We start from the raw sequence: 25,168 nt of genomic DNA, 5'->3' as shown, positions 1-25,168 counted from the left end.
CATCTGTTCTTTTTCTCTTCAATCAATGTTTTTGTATGGGGTAAACGACTGAAGAAATCGTCAAAAGCTGGGGCCAAAAATAAATGGAAGACAATGTCAGCCAGACTCTCTTAAGAGAGAGGGTGACTGCATGATACAAGTCTAGTCTGGAAATACAGTCCCACCTTTACCTGATATATTTCTATAGGGCAACTTGTGATATTCCAGTTGCTTTTGGTCTAACTCTCTTTATGCCTATGCTATGAGAGCATGCGAGCTGCACTCCAACATCTGGATAATCCCATGTTGCCCATTTCTGGTATAAAGGGAGAAAGAAGCTCAAGATCCTCTACTGAAGTAGAAGCCAAGACATGCCAATGGTCAACTACGGTATGATACTTTGATTACTGTATTTCTTATTTTCTCAGGTGGAGAAATATGAGGGAAAGACTGAGCAGTTGAAGCTTGCATCACTCATATACCTGCAAGGCATGGGTGGAACAAATTTGTAGTGAATGAAAATCTCAGATCCGCTGTCCATTTTTTTCCTGAAATCATGGGAAACGGGTGAGGTGCCAGATGATTGGAGTAGGCTTATGTTGTCCCTATCTTCAAAAAAGCCAAAAAAGAGGAACCTGGGAACTACAGGCCAGTCAGCCTGACATCAATCCCAGGGAAAGTTCTGGAACAAATTACAAAATGATCACTATACAGGCACGTAGAAAACAATGTAGTAATAACTAGAAGCCAACATGGATTTCTCAGGAACAAATCCTGCCAGACTAGCCTGATCTCATTTTTTGATCGGGTAACCTCACTGAAAGACAGAGGGAATGCTGTGATCATAGTATATCTTGACTTTAGCAAAGCTTTTGACAAAGTGCCCCATGATATTGCAAGCTAACTAGGTGTGGGTTGGATAGATGAAGTGCCAGGTGGATACACAATTGGCCAGAGTGTGATGATTAATGGATCCTTCTCCAGCTGGAAGGAAGTAACAAATGGGGTACCCTAAGGATCAATCCTGGGTCCGGTGCTCTTCAACATTTTTATTAATGACTTGGATGAGGGAGTGCAGGGAATGCTTGTCATCAAATTTGCAGATGATACCAAATTGGGTGGAATAGCTATCACCTTGGGAGACAGAAACAAAGTTCAAAATGATCTTGATAGGCTGGAGCACTGGGCTGAAAACAACAGAATGAAATTCAAGAAGGATAAGTGCAAAGTACTGCATCTCAGAAAAAGAAACCAAATGCACAGTTAAAGGTTGGGGAATATCTGGGTCCGCAATACTACAAGCAAGAAACATATTGAAATTTTTGTAGTTCATAACATGAATGAATATGAGCCAACAGTGTGATGTGGCTACAAAAAAGCCAAATGCTATTTTAGGCTGCATTAACAGAAGCATAATTTCCAATTCCTACGAGGTACTCAATTCTCCCAATGCTAAACATTCTGGACACCACACTTCAAGAAGGATGCTGACAAACTGGAACAGTTCAGAGGATGATCAGGGGGCTAGAAACCAAGCCCTATGAGGAAAGAATGAAAGAACTGAGCATGTTTAGCCTTGAGAACAGAAGACAGAGAGGTGATATGATAACACTTTTCAAATACTTGAAAGGCTGTCATACAGAGGAGGGACAAGATCTGTTCTCGATCATCCCAGAGCACAGGACATGCAACAATGGGCTCAAGTTACAGGAAGCCAGATTTTGGTTGAATATTAGGAAAAAACTTCCAAACAGAACAGTAAGATATGGAACCAGTTACCTCAAGGGGTGATGAGTGCACCGACACTGGAGGCATTCAAGAGAAACTTAAGACAACCACCTGGCAGATATCTTTTGATTTTGTGTTTCTGCATCGAGCAGGGGGTTAGACCTGATGGCCTTATAGGCCCCTTCCAAATTCACTATTCTATGATTCTATGAAAATGTGTTTTTTATTTACCATAGAAATGTATAACCACTGCTTTGGATAACTGGTGTACAGTGAAGAGGCAGAAGTAGGAAACAATATAACCAGCTAAAAGAAAGAGAAGTTATCCCATGCTCTACTGAGTTTTTACATTAAGAGGCGTATGTTTTAAGGCCAAGAAGAGGTGGGAGGGAGGTATCTAAAAGTTGCTTCTCATACGTTTATGGTTATAAAAGGAAATGAAATCCTTTTTAATTAAATAAAATGATAGCAAATTGCTTTAATCTTCCCCAAAACCTGAAGAAAACATCTGGCCAATGTGTATATTATTCGGGCCTACTAATAAATTAATGACTAAGTAATGAATACTGTGGCATTTGCCCACTTTGTGAGAATACCTGCAAACTGATCAAAGCAATCTTGAAAATGGGCCAGTAATAAATAAATGAATAAATGTTGAGAAAGACCAGATGGAGTTATTATTTTGGAATTTTAATGAGGCTGGTATGAGAAATCCTAGATTTTGTTAGAAGTTTTAAAGATGACAAAGTAGCCAGTGGAAAAATACAATTCCCAGCAATAGATTCTTACTCACCCAACAGACAGGAAAGGCTCCTTTGATTCAAGTCTGAAAAATAAATGACACTGAAATGGTTAAATGTATTTAAAAGTACATAGACTCATTGCACAAAACTGACACTGGCTGCATCAGTTACGTGCCTCAGTTGGAAGAAGGGTGACATATTGGTTAGAGTAACCTCCCCACCCCCAAGCATGTGCACAACGATTATCTATTCCAATACACTCTATGCATGTGATGAAATGAGCTTCTGTCCACAAGAGTTTACACCAAACAAAATTTGTTAATCTTTACGATGTCATAAGGTTTCTTCTTTTTGATGCAATAGATCAGGGGTGCACAATTAATTTCTATGGGGGGCATATGAAAAATCTGAACTGTGTTCAGGGGCCGAACCAACTTTACTTAAAAATAAAATGATACAGTGATGTTATGATTTTTTTTAATTTTAAACTTGTTAATCTTCACAAATACTAAAGAGGTTTTTTTTTGCGGTATGTTAAAGATAAGCAACTGATCAACTTTAGACAAAAAGCTCTAAATGGTTTTGATGTTCAAAACTGTCCGCGGGCCGGACAGGAGCGGCTTGCGGGCTGTATGCGGCCCTCGGGCTGCACTTTGCCCAGGTATGCAATAGATAGACTAATACAGCAGTTGTTTCCTGAGGAAATATTTACACGGTATGCTCCTGTCTAGAGAAGAATGTCCTGGGCGCAGAGCTGGCTGCGCAAAGTAGAGATCAGCCAGGCCTCACAACCTGGCCTTCAGCCACAACATCATCATTCCTATCCTCAAGAAAGTCAGCAAGAGTACCCAGGAAAGTCTCCACCTTCTCCTGGTGGTGGTGCCCTACAGATGCTATGTAACCTAAGGCATCCAAAAATGTTGAACTGGGGCTGTTGAGCCTCTCGGCATGGGTCTATTTCAGACTCTAATGTAGTGCTAGAGTAAGACTAGGGTGAGCCAGGTGCAAATCTCAATCCAGCCATGAAGCTCAGGGGGATGCACATGCACCGGGAGGCCTCAGGGGGAGAAGACGGACTTTAAATAGCTAATTGACCATTTTTACGCTAGGTGTGTGGGAAGGGTCTATCAAGGAAGTCCAAGGAGTAGCATTATGGTGGGCCTGGTAGGGTATGTGGCTTAAGGACTGCACCATTTTCAGCCCTGCTTTAAGAGAAACAAGTAAACAATTAAAAGCTATGAAATCAAGGGAAGAGGCTGAGCATCAATACTGTGATAAAGGACAGAACTGAATACCAGCTGCGGTGAGGGGATGGTTGCAGATGTGATGCCCTTTGGATAAAGCATGGCAATTAAAAACTTGTTTGAAATTCATTCCCAAGAACGGAAAAGAATTGAAATTCAATTTGCTCAGAATATCAGTGTCCTCAGTTTGACCCTTCCTTCATATATTTGACTAAATGGTTTTAGGTGATTTGTAGTGATAAAGTAAATTACTTTAAAGTGTTTCAGGCAATAGAGGAATGCAATTATCCATTGGCCTTTCATTTAAATTGTTCATTTAAATTAGTAACTCAGTGCAATGAAACTAAAATAAAGGCACTAAAACAGCAACAGTATATGGACATCAATATATTCCACATGCTATATTGCTGCAATTAAGCAATCAAAGTTTTTCAGGGTGATTCCTGATGAAGAGTGATTCTACATAGCTTTCTATTTTGTTTCCCCTGGAGAAAATGCATCATTACATATTGCATTATGCTTATACCAGAGGCCAACCATTTTCAGCTTTTCAAACAGAGGAACCCTGCAACATCATTCTACACCAAGACACATAAGTTTACTAAGCCATATACAAAGACAGCATCTTAAAAAGCAGAGACATCACCTTGCCAACAAAGGTCCACATCATCACAGCTATGGTTTTTCCAGTAGTGATGTATGGAAGTGAGAGCTGGACCACAAATAAGACTGACCGCTGAAGAATTGATGCTTTTGAATTGTGGTGCTGGAGGAGACTCTTGAGAGTCCTTTGGACTACAAAGAGAAAAAACATCCATTTTGAAGGAAATCAACCCTGAGTGCTCACTGGAAGGACAGATCCTGAGGCTGAGGCACCAATACTTTGGCCATGAATTTGGCCAAACCCCGGGAGGGAGTGGAAGACAGGAGGACCTGGTGTGCTCTGGTCCATGGGGTCACAAAGAGTCGGACACGACTTAATGACAAAACAACAAATACAAAGACAAACAGTATTAATTGTGCTAAATTTCTTCTAGCTGGATTTTAGTACAGACTAAATACTGACACTCCAACAGGAAATAGGGAAAAGTCATTACATTTAATGAGATTTAATAAGAAGCTGCTATTTGGTGTGCTATATACATTTCTTTGTCAAAAATAACATGGTTTCAGATTTACAGAGAGATCACGATGAAACTCTTCATGTTCTGAAACTTGAAATGCTACTGCTTAAGCAAAGGAAAACACCATCAGGATGAAATCTCAATTCCTCTGCTTCGGATGTTTGAGTGGAGAGGCAGTGAATGCCATGCTCTGCCTATGGCACAAATGCCTCACCCTGAGGGAGGCCTTCCTCAGAATGAGACATACAGAAGTTGTAGCCATGGTGATGGCCTCTGTAACCTGCAATGCCCAATCTCTTGATTCAGAAGGTATGATGTGGGGTTGCTCAGCCTGCCGTATCCTATTCCCTAAGAGTTCAGAACACAAAGCAGAGACTTGTGATTGGCTCTTGTGATACCCCATAGAGGCAGAGCAGCCAAGGGCTGGGGAAGAAACTGGGACTGCCTCTTGGCCATCTGACTATGGAAACAGGCACAAGGGGAATCCGAGTAAATGGACCCAGAATCAAGGTAAAGCTTTGCTGATCAAGGAATATAGCAATCGAGAACCAAGAGTAAAGAAACTTTTTTTTCTTTTTCTTTTGGTGGCTTGGCAGGTGACAAAATGTGCTCAGCAGCTGCAGAGATGTCTGCCACTAGTGCTAAGGTTTGCATATTGCATGGCACAGGAGAATTTCTTTCCAGTCTTAAACTGATGCTGAGGCTTATAGAAGGCTCACCACCAGTCCATAATAAATGTTCTCTGGGAGCAGTGGCACTGCTGTCAGGACGTATCCCATATGACGTCTCGAGAGTTAAAATGCTGGTGCTCCATTTCTTGATTTGCTTTAGATCTTATAATGACTCCAAGTGCATATATCATCCATTCTCTGCCCAACACCTTTCCATTGTTTCTGGAATGTTGGTATTGCACCAACATTATGCAAGCACAGAGGGTTGTCCGGCCATGTTGGCACACCCAAAGCCGGGCTCTGCCCCATTCAGGCCTGTCCAGGCTTCACCCCATTGCCCCATTGCACAGCTTCAGATTGCAGACCTGATCTGGTTTTTCAACCCATGCCAAGACAGCTGGCCGGTCCAAGCGCCCCAAATCCTCTGAGAGCTATCTTTGTTGTCAACACACAGTTGACAACACTTTGCCAACACTTTGTTGGCAACACAGTCTACGTTGCTGCTGCCAACTTCCTCATGGGGCGAGCATGACTAGACACGGAACACCGACGCCATTAGTAGTACCTTCCCAATGAGGTGGAGCAATTCATCTGATGGTGTTATTGTTGCTGCTAATAAGTGTTGCTTGCCTCCTTTTGTTTTAAAAAACAAACAACACACCTCCACGGCCACCTTTTGCTAATCACCAACCAGGCTGGTCCCTGCCCCACCCAAAGCCTGTCCAGGCGTCCCTGTGCCAAGAGGACCGGCCAGTTTAAGCCCCCCCCAAACCTCCGAGGGCTATCTTTATCATATCCGGGTGGTCTCAGCAGCCAAGTTGCAATCCCCAGCTTTCTAGTTATAAACGAGCATCTTTGTTTCTTTGAAGGTTGTCAGCAAGTCTAGCTAGACGCTGGTGGACAGGTGAGTCTCCTAGGCAAGGCTCTGCCCCACCCAAAGCCTGTCTGTGTCTGAGCATCCTCCATGCCAAAGAGGGCCTGTCTCAGCCCCACCCAAAGCCTGTCCAGGCGTCATCCCAACACCCCATCACCCGGCTTCAGACTGCAGAGTTTGTCTGGTTTTTAACCCATGCCAAGGGGGCCAGCCTGTCTAAGCCCCCCCAAAACCTCCGAGGGCTACCTTTATCATACCCGGGCAGTCTCAGCAGCCAAGTTCAAGGAATCCCTAGCTTTCTAGTTCTAAACTAGCCCCATCACCTGGCTTCAGATTGCAGAGCTGACCTGTTTCCAATAGCCCCCTGGCCCCATGGATTGACCGCTGTTAGTAGCACCGACCCTGTTCATCTGATGGGGCTGCTAGTGCTCTTGGAAGTTGCAAGCAACCTCAGTTGCCTCCTGGGGGCAAAAACCTTTCCTTTGCAGGCAAATCTGATGTTGCTGAAGAAGACCAGAGTCTGCTCTGCTGCCTTTTGCCTCAGTGCCCCAATGGGCCAAGACATGCCACTTTGCTGCTGCGAACTACCTCAGTGCCTGATGGGGCCAAAAAAGTCTGCTTTCTTGCTGCCTTTTCCCTCAGTGCCTGATGGGGCCAAAAGAGCCTGCTTTCCTGCTGCCAGCTTCCTCAGTGCCCGATGGAACCAAAAAGCCAGCTGTGCTGCCAAATACCTCGTCTCCAGTCGTCCTGAGGGCAAACTCTACTTCACTGGCAAATGTAATGTTGTGCTGAGCTGAAGACAAACTCAATGCCTCATGCATGCCTCTGCCAAAGGGACCTCTCATTCTGCTAGGGCTAAATATAACTCCCTCAATGCCATGGGCTTCTGTGCTGTGTGGTAAACTCTCCTGGGGGGGGACCCAATTTGTGGATGAATAACTCGGAGTTCTGATATCCAATCTTAACCATAGTTGGCAGGCATGTTGGGGAAGGACATAGGAAGCTCCGTTGTGATTCTGGAGTCTCTAAGTATCTGGGGGGATCTTTTCTGGGGGGTCCTCTTTATGACTATGTAACTCGGGGGTCTGTGATCCAATTTTCACCAAACTGTCAGGGGTTGTAGAAATGCTTCCCTGCACATTTGGTGTCTCTAGGTCACCAGGAGCCAGTGTTATAACCATTTAAAATGCAGACAAATCAAGAGATCGATCCATCGATTCATCAAAGAATATTCGTATATTTGCTGATCCTTTAACCATGACAAATAACGTATCCAAATGAATCACCATTTTTTTAAAATTTGCCTCCATATCTAGAGGTGGTCACCTCAGGTGCTATGGAACTACAGTAAAGAATGTTTAATGCTATTGAAATAATGTACAATAAAACAGGGGCCCCCAGCCCCTGGTCTATGGCCTGATACCGAGCTGTGGCCTTGGCAGGACTGTGCCGCTGAGACAGATCTCCTGTGCCCCCCTGCATGCATGCCCACTCACCTGCATGGCCCACCCACTCACATGCATGGGTGCCTCACCCATCCACATGTGCACTCTGCATCCATGAATGTGCACGAGTGCGCCCTGCCCACCCACGAGTACACCTCGCCCATCCGTGCATGTGAGCATGCCCCACCAACCGTGCATGTGTGAGCATGCTCCTCGCCCACCCATGAGCACACCCCGCCCATTTGCAAGCAGGAGGTTGCACCCTGCGCACAGACCACATCCACACCAACTGGTCTGTGATTTGGAAAAGCTTAGGGACAGCAGCAAAATAATGAATTTATTGATACTATATCAATGTTTCAAGGACTCCTGTTTCAAGGAGATGAAACAGTTGCTTATGCTCGTTTCTCCCTCAGATGTTTTGCCTAGAATTTTTGGCCTTGGACAATTTCACTTGAGAGGGTGCAATTTGCTGCTCTGCTTCAAGCAGGAAAATGTCTTGGGAAACTACCCTATATCCTTAATCTCAGTACTGTAATCTACTGTTTTAGTAAACCAAAGGTGGGCTAGGTATTGTCTTAACTCCTCCCCCACCTACTACTTATATTTTAAAATTCTTGCTGTCCCCCCCCCCAATCTTCTCTTCTCTTCAACTAGTGTTTCCAACAATTTCACATGCATTCAGAGACAGAAAGCATTATGAAAAGTGAACAGTTAATCCTGCCTGGTCTGCCTTAATATTATCTTATCCTTTGAACATCTGCACTTGAGGAAGATAAGATTTGACAGATGTTTGGCAGAAAACAACACATTTGCCTGTTTGATGTCTGTCCCTGAATCTGATCAATATGGAGAAAGCACTGAGTACTGAGATCAGCAATGATGCTGTGGGGAAATATATGGCCAGCTGTCACCTTTAAGTATCACTCTTCTAACAGCATCAATAATTATTCGGATAAAGTGGATGCCAACTGACCTTTTTATATACTACCCTGCATTGAGGTAAGAGCACAGAAGTCATTGTGCATCAACAAGATGTAACGAGCCCATCAAAGTTGTCTTAGCACAATGATGTTGCATGCTCTAATCCAGACAACTTTTATGACTACCTATAATAGCGAACAGAAGATTCCCCCCTTTCCCCCTCTGAGAGAGGCATTTCATATTCTTATTTCTTGTTTGCCTGCTAAGATTTACAAGCAGTTCAGCAGATTATGTATTGTTCTGGCACAATACTGTTCATATTTTCTATGCAGTTTTCCCTGTAATATCCTCAAAGCCTGTAACAACAATGAGAGTATATTGGCACCTACCTCACCCATCTCGTAAAGTGATGGGGTCACCCAAATTCAGGTTACCAACTTGGCCAGCTCATAGAATTTCTTCAAATAGCCTGCTTGTTGGCTTTTTATTCCTTCAGGGAGGCTACTAAATATGCTCAAAGACATGGATGAGAGAGGAACTTTCCAGATATTTTAGCCTAAAGCACCCCTCAGGCTCACTCAGCCTGGCTAAAGATAAAGAGTGTTATAATGCATATAATCTATAGGGTAAATGTTCTCCATTCCTACCCTGCAGAAACACAGGATTTAAAATGTGCACAGCTGTTTAAAGGGTAACTGTGTACATGTGACTGAGTTCCAATGGGTATCAGATATCTCAGGATGATGGGATAGTTGCAATTGTTCAGTTGTTTAGTCATGTCCGACTCTTCTTAACCCCATGGACCAGAGCACGCCAGGCCCTCCTGTCTTCCACTGCCTCCCAGAGTTGTGTCAAATTCATATTGGCAGCTTCGATGACACTGTCCAACCATCTCATCCTCTGTCGTCCCCTTCTCCTCTCGCCTTCACACTTTTCCAACTTCAGGGTCTTTTCCAAGGAGTCTGGCCAAAGTATTGGAGCCTCAGCTTCAGGATCTGCCCTTCCAGTGAGCACTCAGGGTTGATTTCCTTTAGAATGGATAGGTTTGTTCTCCTTGCAATCCAGGGGACTCTCAAGAGCCTCCTCCAGCACCACAAATCCAAAGCATCAATTCAAAAGCATCAAGATGGGATAGTAGTTATTCACATTGCTGTGAATCCCATTTATTTGTTTTCTGTCTATTCCAGAAGTGACTGAGTCCTGGCCTCTCTTTGAAGAAAGAAAGAATGGAGTAAATATTAAGGTAAAGATACTGGACTGAGGCTAGCTGTAGCGTGTCATGCAATGGGTGATAAGAGGTCAAGGCAGCTGTGCCACAGTGGGAATGCTTCACCAAGATTTAAGAATTCCAGAGGCTCTCCTAGATCTAATGTACTGTATTGAGCAAATCTGCCTACCTGTAGAGAGCTGAAAGTGGTCGCTTGTTTCCTGGCTTAGGTCTGTACGGTTTTGGCTCTCCTGCCATGTTGATATCTGAAAGGAAACATATTGCATACCTCAGTTACAACAGAGGCCTCAGGAGAAGGAGAAAGAACGACAGTAGAATATAGTTCTGGGTGGAAGATAGTAACTTTTACATAAAATTCCAATCTGCTTTTCTCCACATGTACATGATACAAGAAAAACCACATTTGATTTGTCTCCCCAGCTCTTTAACAATCTTCTGCCTATTTCATCTTTCCACCAGGCCTTAATTTCCTTCCTCCTCACAAGGAAGTACCTTATACTAGGCCAGGCTGTTTATCCATCCAGCATAGCTTTATCTACTTGGGCTGCACCTTTGGGGTGCTTATATATCTATGGATGGTCCACCCAGAGTTCTTGGGCTCCACCTCATAATTCTTTTTAAAATCTATTTATCTGAAAAATACATTCGTGTCCTGCTGTTCCTCTAAGGATCTTGAGGTGTCATGCACTGTTTTTCCTTTTCGCTTTTATCCTCACAGCAACTCTGTTAAATGACTTTAAGTTACACTTCCCCATTGAGGGTCCCAGTCAGTTTTACATAGAGAAGTGGTATTTTCTGAAATGATAAAATATGTTTTCCCCATATAAGAAAGCATCAAGATGCAGTTCTTCCACCTTCAATCCAAACTGTATAGTCCATTCTATCACTTCTAGTGCCTTTCACCTAATGTCTACTGTATTTGATGCTTCTGCAGATCAGGCTTCAAAATCTGCCACAGTTTCTGTTAGGAAAAATGAGTGGAGATGTGGGAAATAATTTTATTTTTAATTGCTGCTTCTTATTTTCCCTTCAAAGCAATAAGATGTATGAAAATACACAGCTTGTAGCTCAAACACATTTCCTCTTCTGAAAATACCTCTTTAAAAAAATAGCATGTACTGTTGTCGCAAAAAGAGAAATCTCTCTACATGACAAGTTGCTCATGAAATACTTGATGTCATATCTGTATGTCATGGCTCAGGATCTCTTATTTCCACCCATCTTCTCTTACTTCTCTATCCTGAAAGTGTGTCAAGGATACAGATCTATTATGCCTGCCAACCTTTCTGTCTTTAAAGACATGCTCTGAAACATCTTTTTGGCAAAGGGAAAACAAATAATGCCCCTTATTTTGATAGGCAGTTAACAAACAAGGACAAATTCACAGCTGGATATGTTTTCACTATGAATCCCACATTATTTTCTTCACAGTAATTCCTTCGGCCTAGATCTAGGGTCAGACTGGACATTTATGATCATTGACGCAAATCAGCATTCCATAAGGCAATTCTAAAAATGGGGGCACCCACCCCAAAAATTAGACCTTTGAAACTGAATCTCAGATCAGCACTAAATTTGGTACAGATGTAGTAGACAGCCTGTTCTTCTTCTATCCAAAAGTTGGGAATGTTCAGGCACTGAACATCTGAGTTATGCTTTTATTTATATGTAAATGTGTTTTGGCAGGTTAGTTCTCTCTCTTTTCGTACTGCTCCACCCCACTTTCCCCAGATGTATTGTCTATTCTGGTCATTTCTGTATTTCCTTTATGTGTGCACGGTAAGATAGCCTCAGGTTACTCAGTTTTGCTCTAGTGATAGTTCGGGCCTGCCTTGATCAAGCACTTACTTTTCTGGCGATCTCTCATATTTATACGTCTCTCCTCCAATACTAAACTTGAAGTGAGTCAATTTTTGTTCCTCTTTTTCCTCACTGTCTTTCTTTTACATCAGTGGTCCCCAACCTTGGGCCTCCAGATGTTCTTGGACTACAACTCCCAGAAGCCTTCACCACCACCTCTGCTGGGCAGGATTTCTGGGAGTTGAAGTCCAAGAACATCTGGAGGCCCAAGGTTGGGAAACACTGTTTTACATAATATGGATGATTTAACCTTGGTTTCCAGTGACACTCTCTGCTAACTTCAACCTCTCCTTTTTTTTTCAAATTTCAGAAGGCACAGGGACACCTGAATGTTGACAACACCAATGGCAGCAGTCAAGATGATCTAGCATATACAATTTTATATAAAAAAACAGTATCTACTTTTGTCCTCAACTTTGATGATGCTTGTCTTTTTTGCTAATATATGCTGTACATGTCCACCCTATCCATGTTCCTGCAGGAATCCTTCTAAAATATTGTGCCTATACGAATATCACTGCTTTTGTTACAGCCCAGTTTTGAACTACACTACAGCTGTGCACCCTGGCTTTTGCTGCTGGCTAGTGCTACTTCTGATGAAGCCTTGCTGACCTACCACCACCACCATTGCACTGGACCAGCATAATGACTTACATTAAAAAAAATATTCCAAATGACTATTCAGAATGCTGAGCTTTCTCCTTTCTATATCTAGGCTGTTGTATGAAATGACAGAGTGAAGCATTGCTTTTTATGACAGAAGAACACTGGTATGGTTATTTTTAAAATGCAAGACAAATGTGGTTTTTGCAACTCTTGACTTTTTATGTTAGCCTCACAGGTCAATTTGTCTTGCAAAAATGCATTAAGATGCTTTTCGCATAGGTATATTTGTTTCCACAAAGCAACACAACCATGAGATTTTTAAAGTTGGTTTTTATGGCCTGTCACACAACCGCCTGCAGTTTTAAGATAAATGTGTTCTTAAAGAAAAGGCCAGACCTCTTCTTTGCTTTTAAATATACATTTGAGATGCTTCCAAAAGTATCTCTTTAAAAGAGAATATAATAACAAGTAGTAATTCTTTCGGAACTGCAAGAAATGGATAGGGGCTATTATTACCTGCATAGAGCTTTCATGTGGATTTTTGAGACTGCGTATTATAATTACATTGGAAATTTCATCCTCTGACATTTTACTATAATTGCATTTTCCCACAATAGTTTTGTATGGCAATGTTAAGGTCACAGATTTTCAGCATATAGGTTTCCAAAACTACACAGCTATATGTCCTCAGAAATGCTATATTTACACACTTAATTTGGGGGTGGGGGGGTTAGGAGATATGCCTGGGGTTGTTACATCAATCTCCACATTCTTTTCCATAGTTGTTCCCTTCCACTCCCAGCTGCTTGACCACATCCTTATGTTCTAAGACATTCTAGCATCAACAAACTCATTCACATGTCCCTGCCCTTTAGGGGCATATCAGTGCTATCTCACTATCATCATGGTTCAGCTTTTACAGACTTTTGGATAATGAATAACATTATTCCTTTCCTCTGAAGGGTATCACCTTGACAGACAGTATAACAAAGAATCGTGTTGCAAAAGAAAAGATGGACAGAGATATTCAAGCACATTTATTCTGTATTTCATCCTAACTAGTCCTCCCAGAAGATGTTAACTGGAAAAAAAAAGTTAACAGACTATATTATGCCACAATAGTGAGTTCTGAAATAGTTCCTCCGGCTTCAGGTCCATTTCTGAGCTGAACGGTTTCGGTAACAAAGTCCCAAATGGCTTGGGATCAGGGCTCTACTCAAGTGATTCCTGGAAAAACTCTCTAGAACAAAAGTGGGCAACAATTTCAGCAGTTTCTGACAATAGGCAAGCTACTGGGTTCACGGCAAGGGCTGATGGAACACAGCCTTTTCTGTTTTTGTCTTAATTTCCTTAAATTGGGGTAAGACCGTGTTAGCTCTCCTTGTACAAGGATCCTGTGTCCCACATGGGGCAATTCTTCATACCCCAGCACTGTACTTTGATACATGTCACCATTCAGTATGTCGTGGTGGTCCTCTGGGGAGATTTTGCAGCCTTTGTGGTGCGAGAGGAAATAATTGTTTTCTTTCTTTTCATGGATCTTAAGATGCAGGCTTGGATGTTCAGACAACATGATGCATCAGCTGTTGTTATTTATTGATAGAAGTTCTTACATTCTTTACAGCACAAGCTTCAATGGAATATACCCGTATATCGTATTAAATAGCCATTGACTTCCTTACCAACCAACCATTATCTCAGTATTGTCATGTCATATATAAATATTTGCCATGTTATATCTCTCTCTAATGCCTGAGGAAGTGGACTTGTCCACAAAAGCTCACATTAAAATATAACAGTCTTGAAGTTTCCATCACGTTTTCGTATTTGTTATTTTGTTTTTATTGTGTTTTTACCTTTAGATGAAAAGTATAAGTTTGCATGCTTCTCCTTCTAACACTGGGTGTCAGTAGGGAGCAAGATCTGAACTTGCTACTGACATAGTTTCTTCCATTCCTCAAGAGTCCTTGAGATGTCCCTTCCTTTCTGTTACTTTACTAGTTGCCTTTCTCCCCCCACACCCCCAATTTTTTGCTTTCCATTTTTTGTATCCTTTAACCAGTAAAAGAATTTTTTAAATTAATATGTCAGCTTGGAGTAGTGAAGGCAAAAAAAGTGCTAACTATGCATGTGGTTTCTGATTTTTATGGATTCTGTTTGAAAAACCTAAGGTGCCAAAAGGAAACTCAACTGCCATTGCCAATAAAACACTGAGTCAATGTTGTGTCTGTGTTACATGATAAATTTGCCACTGTGGCTAAAGAAAACTGGTAAAGAAAACTAAAGTGAAGATTAATCACATGGACTGCTACGACATGTGTATCCTTGCTCTTCCTGGTGGAAGTAATTAGATGCCTAGAAATGAGAGCTTGTATTAAAGTCCCACAGGATAAAAGCCATAGTTTGAATTGCATAGGCATTTTTTGTGTGTGTTACCTCTCTTGTTAAATATTCCCCAAAGAAATGTAACCAAACTATTATGAGGATATGATTCTTAATTTTGCTGGTATGATATCTTTTTTTTGCCCCCAAAGAATTTTTTTTTCATTCCTGGACTACAGGAACATAAATCAATTTTGCATATAAAATGACTAAGCAGATGTTACAAAGTTATGTGTGTGGGAAAAGATTTCTCTAATATAAAAATGAAGACTGAGACCACTGGTAAGCATCCATCCATCCATCCATCCATCCATCCATCCATCCATCCATCCATCCATCCATCCATCCATCCATCCATCCATCCATCCATCCATCCATCCATCCATCCATCCATCCATCTCTGTCTAGTCTTCATAGCAAGGGATATCAACATGCAACAAGTAATCAGGAGCATTCTTCAAGAGTACTTTGTGCTAGGTAACTCTGCAGGAAGAACAAATAACACAGGATCTGTTGTCTTTTACCACTGAGCTGTCCATCAGGTCTACTGTCATTGTTCCTTGGGTTCTCTGTCCTAGTACCCATGATCATGTGCCTGACTGAAAAAATTGAAGGAGCAGTTCACAGTAATAGGCTAGAAAGTGCTCTCTAACCTGTCCCAATAGCTTTATGCCTGATACTTAATTAATGCTTTGGATTTCAGCAGCATTTTTACCCTATCCAAATGTCCTGGCAAGCTGCAAGAAGCTATGGGGATAATAGGCATATCTGAATAATAAAAAAGCCCTACAAATAGCCAGAGTGAAACATTAGTGGATTTTGGATTTAATACCGGTATTCAGTGATGGTGAAGAAATTAAGAGGAGCGTGCTATGCAGCGATGTAAAGCCAGCATGTAAACTATTGCAGCTTCATTATCCTTTTGAGCAAATTACTGGTTTGTCCTTTTAACACCTCATGTAAGGTGTGACAAATCACAACAGTAGCCACTAGCTCTTTCTTAAAACTAGCATCTTGTGTGATTTCCAATACTACTTGTTAGCTAATGGATGATATGAACAAAACAAATGTCAAGGAGCTGAATGAGCATCCTTTAATACAGCTCCTTTGATGAAAATAGAAACGTTGCTTACAAAAAGAAGACAAGACTGCCTGTCCTTCCGGATCTAAGATGAACTGGAGCAAGGCAACAAATGCCGACGTTGATACTGCTTCTATGAATCACCAACTGTTTCTATCGGAAACTGAATCTTGACAGATAATTTAGTTCAAATCTTCCCTGATTATATTTAAGTTATATTCAAACAAAACAAGAAAGAGGTTTACAAAATGTTCTTCTTTAAAACATCTTTTTAATTGGGACATGCATTGTGTAACAGACTGAGGGTTGACTAGACAGGGAAGTTGTCCTGGATTGATTTGAATCAATTTGGAGTTTTGTACAGCAGATTAATCACTGTTGTCATTTGCACATGATGTTTTATTATCCTTGAAAATTTGGGGGGAAAGAGTCCACACGGTATCTCAAATTACTAAAATTTTCACTGGGATTATAATGCTCACTCTCCTGTGTCATTAATACTGTCCTCTTCCCTGACTCTAAAAATTCTGTAAAGTGACAGCTCTGAATTGATGAAACCATCTGCAAAGCTGCAGTGCTTACCCAACATAGTGCTCTACTGGGGAAGTATAATTTAAATAATTATTTAGAGAAGAGACAAGAGACATTCCCTTGAGAAGGATTTTCCCATTGTACTGGCATATTCTTCAGTCGTGTGTGGTATGCTAATTCAGCGGGAACATCACCCTTAAGTGAGTATCTATTGTGAATAACTTCTTTTATTGTGCTTTCCACTAGGGCACATCTTGCATTTAGTGCACTTTATTGTATGATTGATCATTGGAAAGTAAACATGGGCTTCATTTGCAAATCTGATTATCAAGCACATCTCTGAAAAAAAAGTCATCATGTGAGGGAAAATATATTAAAAAGAGGAAATGGCATTTTTCTTAATGCCTAGTTTGACCTTGGGATTCTTTGACACTATGCACTCCTTTGGGCAATTATACTGGCTCCCACTTTGTTTGAGAGGCTCAATTCAGCATGCTAGCTTGGGCTTTAAAGCCTTCATGGCTTAGAACTGAGATATCAGAAGGTCTGCTTCTTGTTCCTATTCTAGACATAAGCATGTGTTTATACATGTCATTATAAACTGAACACTGTGAAAGCACAGAATTAGGGCTATCATACTCACATGTAACAAAAAATATAAGATGCCAACTTTCTTCAGAATTAAGTGCTATAATTTAGCCGCCCAGAGTAGACTTTGGTCTAGATGGGCGGGGTAGAAATTAAATAAATAAATAAATAAACTTGTTTCCTTAATTGGCCCAAGTGCCACATTTTTCTCAAATATTTCAATGCTAAACAAAAGGACAACAAAGAGTGCCATTAACATGTTAAATGAAACTGAATTCTCTATATTCTCAGTACAAGTAATACTCATGTTTATTGCTTGTTATTAATTCTCTCCTTGACACTATATTGCAGCTGTACAAGGAACTACCTGCTCACAACCATAGTAAAAATAATAAAAAAATGTTTAAGTGAATTATTAGAAAAGATGAGTTTAGCATTAAACATGCTTCTGCTAAAAACAGGAGTGGATTTTGTAAATGTGAGTCTGAAAACAAAAAATTGTTAGTCCCCAGATCTTCCATTTTGATATATTCATTATAGTCAGATGGTTTCCAAAAGCTTGACTATCAATACAGAGGTTTCTAAAATAAGAACAATCCCCCCCCCTTAAATTTGGAGGTGAGATTCTCTACCTAATATAGGCTGCCTAAGGAAAAAAAATCAATTCTATAGTCTGTCAACCTGTGCAATTAATCTAAGATGCACAGTTGACAAATATAGAAAATTGACTACGACATTTAGAATGAAATAAAGGCAGTTAAGTACGGCTATCATTTTTCCTCCTAACAGTCATGAAAGCAGGACAGAACTGTTGAGGAATGACAAAAGTGAAGTCCAAGCTACACTGAACCGAGTCTATGATGGTTATGAGTATTATTGTCTGGATGATTAGTCTGACCGATTTCAGCTTTAAAATAACTCAAATTTCAGGGATAGAAAGCTCTAAAACGTTATCCAGTTAGATAACTGATTAGTCAATCGAGTGCAGCACTTCACAATTTGTTCTTTATGTTGGGATGGGAATCAAATGGCTGCTTTCAAGGCCCAAAGCCATTTATGAGGGCCCAGAACAAAGAAAGTGCTGACAAATTTTGTCAGGAGATTGCTTCAACAGCAGTGGTGAAAGCTACCCTTTTAAAACAAATGCAGATCATTGTGGCAAAAACTGCCCCCCCCGACCCACAAAAATGTCTATTCAGCTTCCTCTACAATTTAACGCAAAAGAAATGTAGTCCACATTTCTTACTCATCTCTGCTGGCTTTTTAGCTGAAATGGTTAATTAATTCTGACACCCTATAAAGTGTGATTAGTCAGTTCCTCCATACCACAGAGCTGTAGTCTAGGTTTGGAGAGTTCCTCCTCAGACTTCCTGGGGAATGTTTCCATCTCCCTACCTACCACCTCACCTCTGTGTGTCGGAGAGAATGGTAAGGGACATAACTAAGGCATGTGTCACTATAGCCAGATGAGACATCTGCGGGAACAAATGCAACTGTCACGTTGGTACACGTAAGTGTGTAAATGGACTCCTTCATGGGACAAGAATGATAGTGAGATTCTGAGAAAGGTAAGGTGGATGTATAGTATTTATACTCAGTCTGCAACCCTATACGTACCAGAGGTGGGTGTAGACATATTCCCGTTATTTTTTTCAGGATCTCACCATCACTCTGGTCCCATTTGTAGAGTTAAACATACCAACATGTCAGCTGCATTTATTATTGGAGATGTCTCATCTGGCTAGAGCACCATCTGCATAGTCATGTGCCTATCAATACATGGACACATGAATATCCAAATTTTTTAAAAAGGGGGGGGAAAGAGTTATGCCGAGGAACGTGCAAAATGAAAATGGGTATTTAATTAGGAGAAAATCGGCATTTCAAAAATAAAATACTTTTTGCAATTTCCGTTGATCTTTGTAAGCAGCCTAATTCTCACAAATATTATGGGTGTTGCAGGTCTGCAGGAGAGATAAGCATCCGACCTTGCAGATGAATGCAGTGGCAACGCTCTCCTTTACAAGGGCAGGACGGCATGGACTTAAGCAAAAAGTGCTTACGTATGAAAGAGAAAATATTATCTGGGCAGGTCTTATGATCAGACTTTTTTCTCCAAATTCATTTACAGCTCTATCGGTCTAACCCTTTGGGATACTATCTGAAGAATACAGACCCATTAATCCTAATAATGTACTTGTTTGCAGTTTGGGCAGTTCTGCTAAATTGTCAACAGAGTTCAACAGCACTTCAATGTCTGCTTTCCACAGCCCTGGAGGCTATAAGCATTTTTCCTGCTGAGGTTGCAAGGATCCATTGGAAACCTTTGAAAGTATCCAAGAAACAATGCAAGAGCTGTCCCTGGAGGAAAGGAAGACAATCATTTTTATTATAATTTATTTCTGTTTAGGAATTTTAGCTTTTTGTCCGTGGCAGACAGTTTATTGAAGGCTACTGTTTCTGTGAAATAGTCTTTAGTGTTTGCACACAGCTATTTTCAGTACATAATTAAAATGTTGTCCTATATTTCACCCACTCAACCTGCATTAAATCACAGAAATGGTCTCTCCTGTGATTTGACTTTGCATTGCCTTTTGCTCACAGTCGTTTTATGTTCCAACCTGAAACATATATGTTTGGGCCCTGTTCAAAGTTACAACCAGTGCTCATGCTTGGGGGAGAAGGGATTTCAGCAGCCTAGGAATCTAATATTTCGAAGCTTGGTGCCAAACCAACTACTGTATATGACTGTTTGCAAGGGGATGGCTGCTGATGCCCTTTTGAAAAACAGGACAAAAATGTGCATACATTTTGGACAGGTTCATTTACAGGTATCCGTAAAGAGACTGGGAGTTCAAATCCCTACTGTACTTCCTGGGAGTAGGGAGTTTGTCTTGGGCAAGCTTCCCAGTAGCAGACTGCCCTTAAAAGAAGGGGATGGTAAGCCGCTTTTGAGTATTCCCTACCTGAAAAATCCTGAAAAGAGTAACCGTAGGTCATAACTAGCTTGATGGCTCATTATGATTATTCTTCATTTACTCATCTAGATGCAAATTTAGACACAACTTTTGTAAATCTTATCACAGTGAAGAAGATTGTGTGGGTGTTCTGTCTGTGCAGGTGCTAGATATAGATGGGTGAATTCTTGCTCTCTCTTCTTATGGTTCTCCATCTTCAGACTGGACTTGGTTTGCAAAGCAGTGAACTATTCTGTGTCGGACAAGACACAGAATGCCCACACTGCTTCCAGATATGGGCATCCCTAGAGAAAGTCTGAAGGACATGATCATGCCAACCTTTCTTATTCCTATCTCTTTTACGTTAGCAAGGAACAGAGTGTTTTGGCAAGGGTTGGTCAACAGCAGTCCTCCATCTGTTGTTCAACTGCAATTCTCAGCAACTTTGGGTATTGGTTAGATCTGATGATGCTTGGAGGGGCACAGCTGTGCATGCTTCTGACCATCCTTCTGCAGACACATGCCTTTCCATGTGCAGAAAGCAACAACAGAGAGGTCGAAGCTTGGTGGTTCCCTCTAAGTGTTTTGGAAAGAACCAGATAATTGCACGCGGCTTTTATGTGTAGGTTCCTTGGATGATCTAAAACCCCCAGTGCAGATTTCTAAACTGTGTGGGCAAAGTACACAAATACGACTTTAGATTTTGTCCTGAGAGTGTAGTATTTATCTTTCAGTGCATGGAAAGTAATGGTGTTTGGATGACAGGAATGTAACAGAAGGTATGGAGATCAGTGAGACTGTCCATTCTTCCTTCCTCATTGCATGAGGACAAGAATGATGAATGGAAGCATTGTGTTAATAATATCTATAGATTGTTCCTCTTCCCCTTTTTCCTTAGGAAGCTGGGCTGAGGGTGAAGGCCAGGTATGCTTGCATGGACATTTTGCTGAGTTTTTTTTTCTGGGCTTTCTTTTTGTCTCCTCACCGCATGGCCGGCGGTGGGGCCTAGGGGATGGGAATTTCTGCTTTAAAAGAGCGTGTCCCAGGACCGCGTGCCTAACAGTGCACAAAATTCTCAAATTCTCTGATTCTATCTCTGGCCTTAATATGGTAAATAGGAAAGCCAATTAGATTTGCATACACCTGGGAGGCAGGAAAGTTTTAAGAGTCAGATCATACTTCTGCACTATTTAAGAGCAGGCCGGGTAGGTGGGGCTTGTCAGCCATGGAAGGCAGCTCATCTAGGAAAAGGAAAACTCCGATTTCAAACCTCCACTGCCTTGTGACTATATCCACTCATGGAAAAGGCTTCAGGAGTTAACCTAGAGGCAAAAATCCGGAGCTGGAGTCCCGAAGGCAGTTCGTGTCATTCTGCCAACTCCTGCGACGTTGCTGGAACCAGTTGTATTGGCTCTTGCCTTTCTATTGGACCATTTCAGCAACATGGAGAGGGGGGAATCTGCTGCTTGGGTAACAGCCTATCCTCCATATTACTTTACCAAGGCTTCATGCGCAGGAGAGGACACTCCTTGATTCAGAGCATGTTACCATAGTCTCTCGAGACTGAAGGATACCTATGCTATGTGTTCCTCTTCCTGAGCTCTAAGTTGCTGTATGTTATCTGAATACAGGGCCTAAATCGCACTAATCTAGTGGTTTCCAACTTTGGATACCCAGTTGTTCTTGGACAAAAACTCCTGTAAGCCTTCACCACTAGCTCTGCTGGCCAGGATTTCTGGGAGTTGTAGTCCAAAAACATCTGGACATCCAAGATTGGTAAAGGTAAAGGTTCCCCTTGACAATTTTTGTCCAGTCATGTTTGACTCTAGGGGGCGGTGCTCATCCCCGTTTCCAAGCCATAGAGCCAGCGTTTTTGTCCGAAGACAATCTTCCGTGGTCACATGGCCAGTGCGACTTAGACACGGAACACTGTTACCTTCACACCGAGGTGGTCCCTATTAATCTACTTGCATTTGCATGCTTTCAAACCGCTAAGTTGGCGGGAGCTGGGACAAGCGACGGGCGCTCACTCCGTCGCGTGGATTCAATCTTACCACTGCTTGGTCTTCTGACCCTGCAGCACAGGCTTCTGCGGTTTAGCCCACAGTGCCACCACGTCCCTCTACTGCATTAATCCATAATAAAAAGGGTCAGTATGCCAGAGCACATTGCTATAGGTAGGACAAAATGTAGAGGAGACAAATGAACAAAGGTACCGTAGAGATGCTGTTTTCTTTATGGAACATGAGGAAATACAAAGAAGTTGGTCTGACCTTCTTTTCCAAAGAGATTGTCAAGAAACGGAAGAGTGCGCAATTGACTTAGGCAATGGATCTTTGCAGTAGAAGTTAAAACTAATAACAGAACATTTTGCTTTTCTGTGAGCTAACTACCAAGACACATTCTTTTTCAAGTGTCACTTGCATTGGCAATGTTATTAAGATATGGGCAATTATTTAGAAGTATATTACAAAGAATGGCTTCAGCTATCTTATTTTCTTGTGGGGGGAGTTAAATTCAAAGCTCAGTTATTTTCAGTCACACAGGTGTCAGTTTGTTAAAGGCAATTGTTTTGGAAAAGCCAATTGCTACAAGTGAAGTATATAAATTTCAGTCCTCACTTTCAATCTGCATACAGCTACAGAGATCTGTACATCGAAGTTTGAATATGTCATTTCTCTGATCACAGCCAGGATAGCTGTAAAACCAGCTTAGATAAACTATTTATCAATCAGATTCAGTTCTCCGAACAGCTATGGTTTATCAGCATAATACTGTACAGAGATTTAAATTACCGTATTTTTCTGTGTATAAAATGATACTTTTTCCTAAAATAATTGGAGGAAAAATTGAGGGTTGTTTTATACTTGGAAGTAAGGGGGGGAGGGATCAAAGTGCCTTGATCCCTGTTTCCCCCTCCAGGTTTTGCAAAGAAAAGGAAGGGGGAAAGTGATTCCTACTTTCCCCCTACATTTTCATTGAAAAAGGTTTGCAATGAAAATGTAGGGGGAAAGCAGAAATCGCTTTCCTCCTCCATTTTCTTTGCAAAACCTGGAGGGAAAGCTGCTTTTTGCAACAAAAATGTAGGGGGAAAGCAGAAATCTCTTTCCCTTTGCATTTTCTTTGCAAAACCTAGAAGGAAAGCTGCTTTTTGTAACAAAAATGTAGGGGGAAAGCAGAAACTGCTTCCCCCTGCATTTTCTTTGCAAAACGTGGAGGGGGGAAGCTGCTTTTTGCAATGAAAATGTAGGGGAAAAGCAGGAGCTTTCCTCCCTCCACTTTCTTGGAAAGAAAGAAATTTTGCCTTAGAAAAGTGGAGGGCATTTTATACATGGGGTGTCTTATACACGGAAAAATACGGTACATTCATTCATAATTCCACAAATGCTGTGCCTGTTTATTGCTCTGTCACACTGATTTTCCATTATACAGACTCACTATTATGTCTAAACAAGAAGCATAATGATCATATTAATTTTACAAATATGAAAACTATATTAAGTTTTAAGATCAAGGAATACTGCGGGCAGCTTTATTTTGCGCATGAACAAAACAAGGTAATAAGCACTGACCTTTAACAAAAGCCAAACAAATAAATCTAAATTAAACTACTAAACATATGACATTGCCTTATACATACAAGATCAGGACAGTACACTATAGAATGTTCCGCTGGGGAAATCTGGGTCCAAATCCTAATTCAATCAGTTTACAGAGTGCCTTTGGGTTAGTTACTCTCTCTTCCTAATCTACTTCACAGATAATGGAAGCAATTCAACAACAACAACAGAGTTACAGAAACCCAGCAACATACGTACTGCGCCTGATATTTAATAGATACTTAGGTTTTTGGTTAAAATTTTTATCTGTTATATCATACCAGTCAACGATTTTATAATTTTGATTGATTATGCCTCGTAGTTTTGAATACCAATATGCCATCAACAATACCAACAACAATAATGTGACATCAAGTTAATTCTGATTTATGGCAACACTTTTCAAGGCTTTCTAGGTAGAGAATAGAAGCGGTTTGCCATTCCCTTTTTCTGGGAGCACACTGGGGCCATACAGCTTGCCCAAGGTCACGCAAGCAGGCTCTATTTGCAGGAGACACAATGGGGAATCGAGCTCCTGACCTGCTCTGCAGCCAGATACTTAAACCAATGAGCTATCCAGGAAATAATTCCTGTTTACAATATCTAGACTGCAACTATGCTCCATTGGGATTGAAACTTAATGAGGGATAATTCCATTTCTTTTGCAGTGTAACTGCAGTTTATATTTACTTTTATAGTTACAGAGTATGACCTCAACAAATGGTGAAGGAGAAATATCACATGGTTCATGCTGAAGTGTATTATGCTACTAATGAAAAACATTCAGATATAAGTAACTAAATGTAACTGTGAGAAATTGGGAGAATGGGTTATTCTTAAACTATTTAACTATATGTCTACTTCTTCGGGCCTTGGAACTTTGACTGTAACTTACTATTTTTTTAAGAAAAACAACAAGCAATTCATTTTACTAATTGAAATCCAATCAGGGTTGGTTTGGGTATATAAATACATGCTGAATACCATCCAAAGTTGTTTGCAAGAATGTAGGAACAAATTCAAACAAATGAATAGATACCAGCTATATTCAGGATAGGGTCAACTTGGATGTTGGACCAAAGGGAACAAGGTAGCTATCCCCACTTTGTTTTGACTCTCTTTGTGTTGCAAGCAGTAGTCTGAAGAAGACAGCATCCTCACTCTCTGCAGATTCTACACAATGGCTGAATTCCTGTTGCATAGCACAATCTGTTGCACTAGAATAGAAACATTGGCTCAGTGGGGATTTTGTGAGTCAAGTATCGCGTAAATTCCATTGATTCAAGAGGGTCTACTCTAGTTGTGACTTCAATGGAAGTTACAGAGGAGTAACAATAGAAGTTATGCACCAAATTCCCACTAATTTAGTGGGCCTACTTTAGTGTGATTTATTATGTTAAGAAACAGGATTTAAGCCAGTTATGTTCTGATCATTGTTCTGGATCACACAGATAATCTCCTCACATTACAGAGGCTGTCCTCTTCTGACGATCATTTTCCACATGAAGAGTGCCAGAGGAACAAGGCTATTGTGCTGTCGTTCCTCATGCATTCATATTACTCCTACCCCAAATGCCTGAATAAAGCTACTGAGTCAAATCACT

General features: G+C 41.1%; 1 protein-coding gene across 11 annotated transcripts in view; it reads right to left on the bottom strand.

Annotated features, from left to right (window-relative positions):
- The window catches only part of RALYL (RALY RNA binding protein like), a 333,458-nt gene that overhangs the window by 47,106 nt on the left and 261,184 nt on the right, over positions 1 to 25,168 (bottom strand). For all 11 annotated transcript variants that reach the window (XM_078393572.1, XM_078393571.1, XM_072999079.2 and 8 more), the window contains 2 exons: positions 10,130 to 10,205; positions 2,501 to 2,533 (listed from right to left, as the gene is read on the bottom strand). In XM_078393572.1, coding sequence (XP_078249698.1) covers positions 2,501 to 2,533; positions 10,130 to 10,205 — 109 coding nt within the window. The remainder of the gene's footprint in view (positions 1 to 2,500; positions 2,534 to 10,129; positions 10,206 to 25,168) is intronic.

The sequence above is a fragment of the Pogona vitticeps genome, chromosome 4, assembly GCF_051106095.1.
Source record: "Pogona vitticeps strain Pit_001003342236 chromosome 4, PviZW2.1, whole genome shotgun sequence".
Classification (NCBI taxonomy): domain Eukaryota; kingdom Metazoa; phylum Chordata; class Lepidosauria; order Squamata; family Agamidae; genus Pogona; species Pogona vitticeps.
The sequence above is the reverse complement of the archived record's forward strand: the minus strand, read 5'-3'. Positions and strand labels throughout refer to the sequence as shown.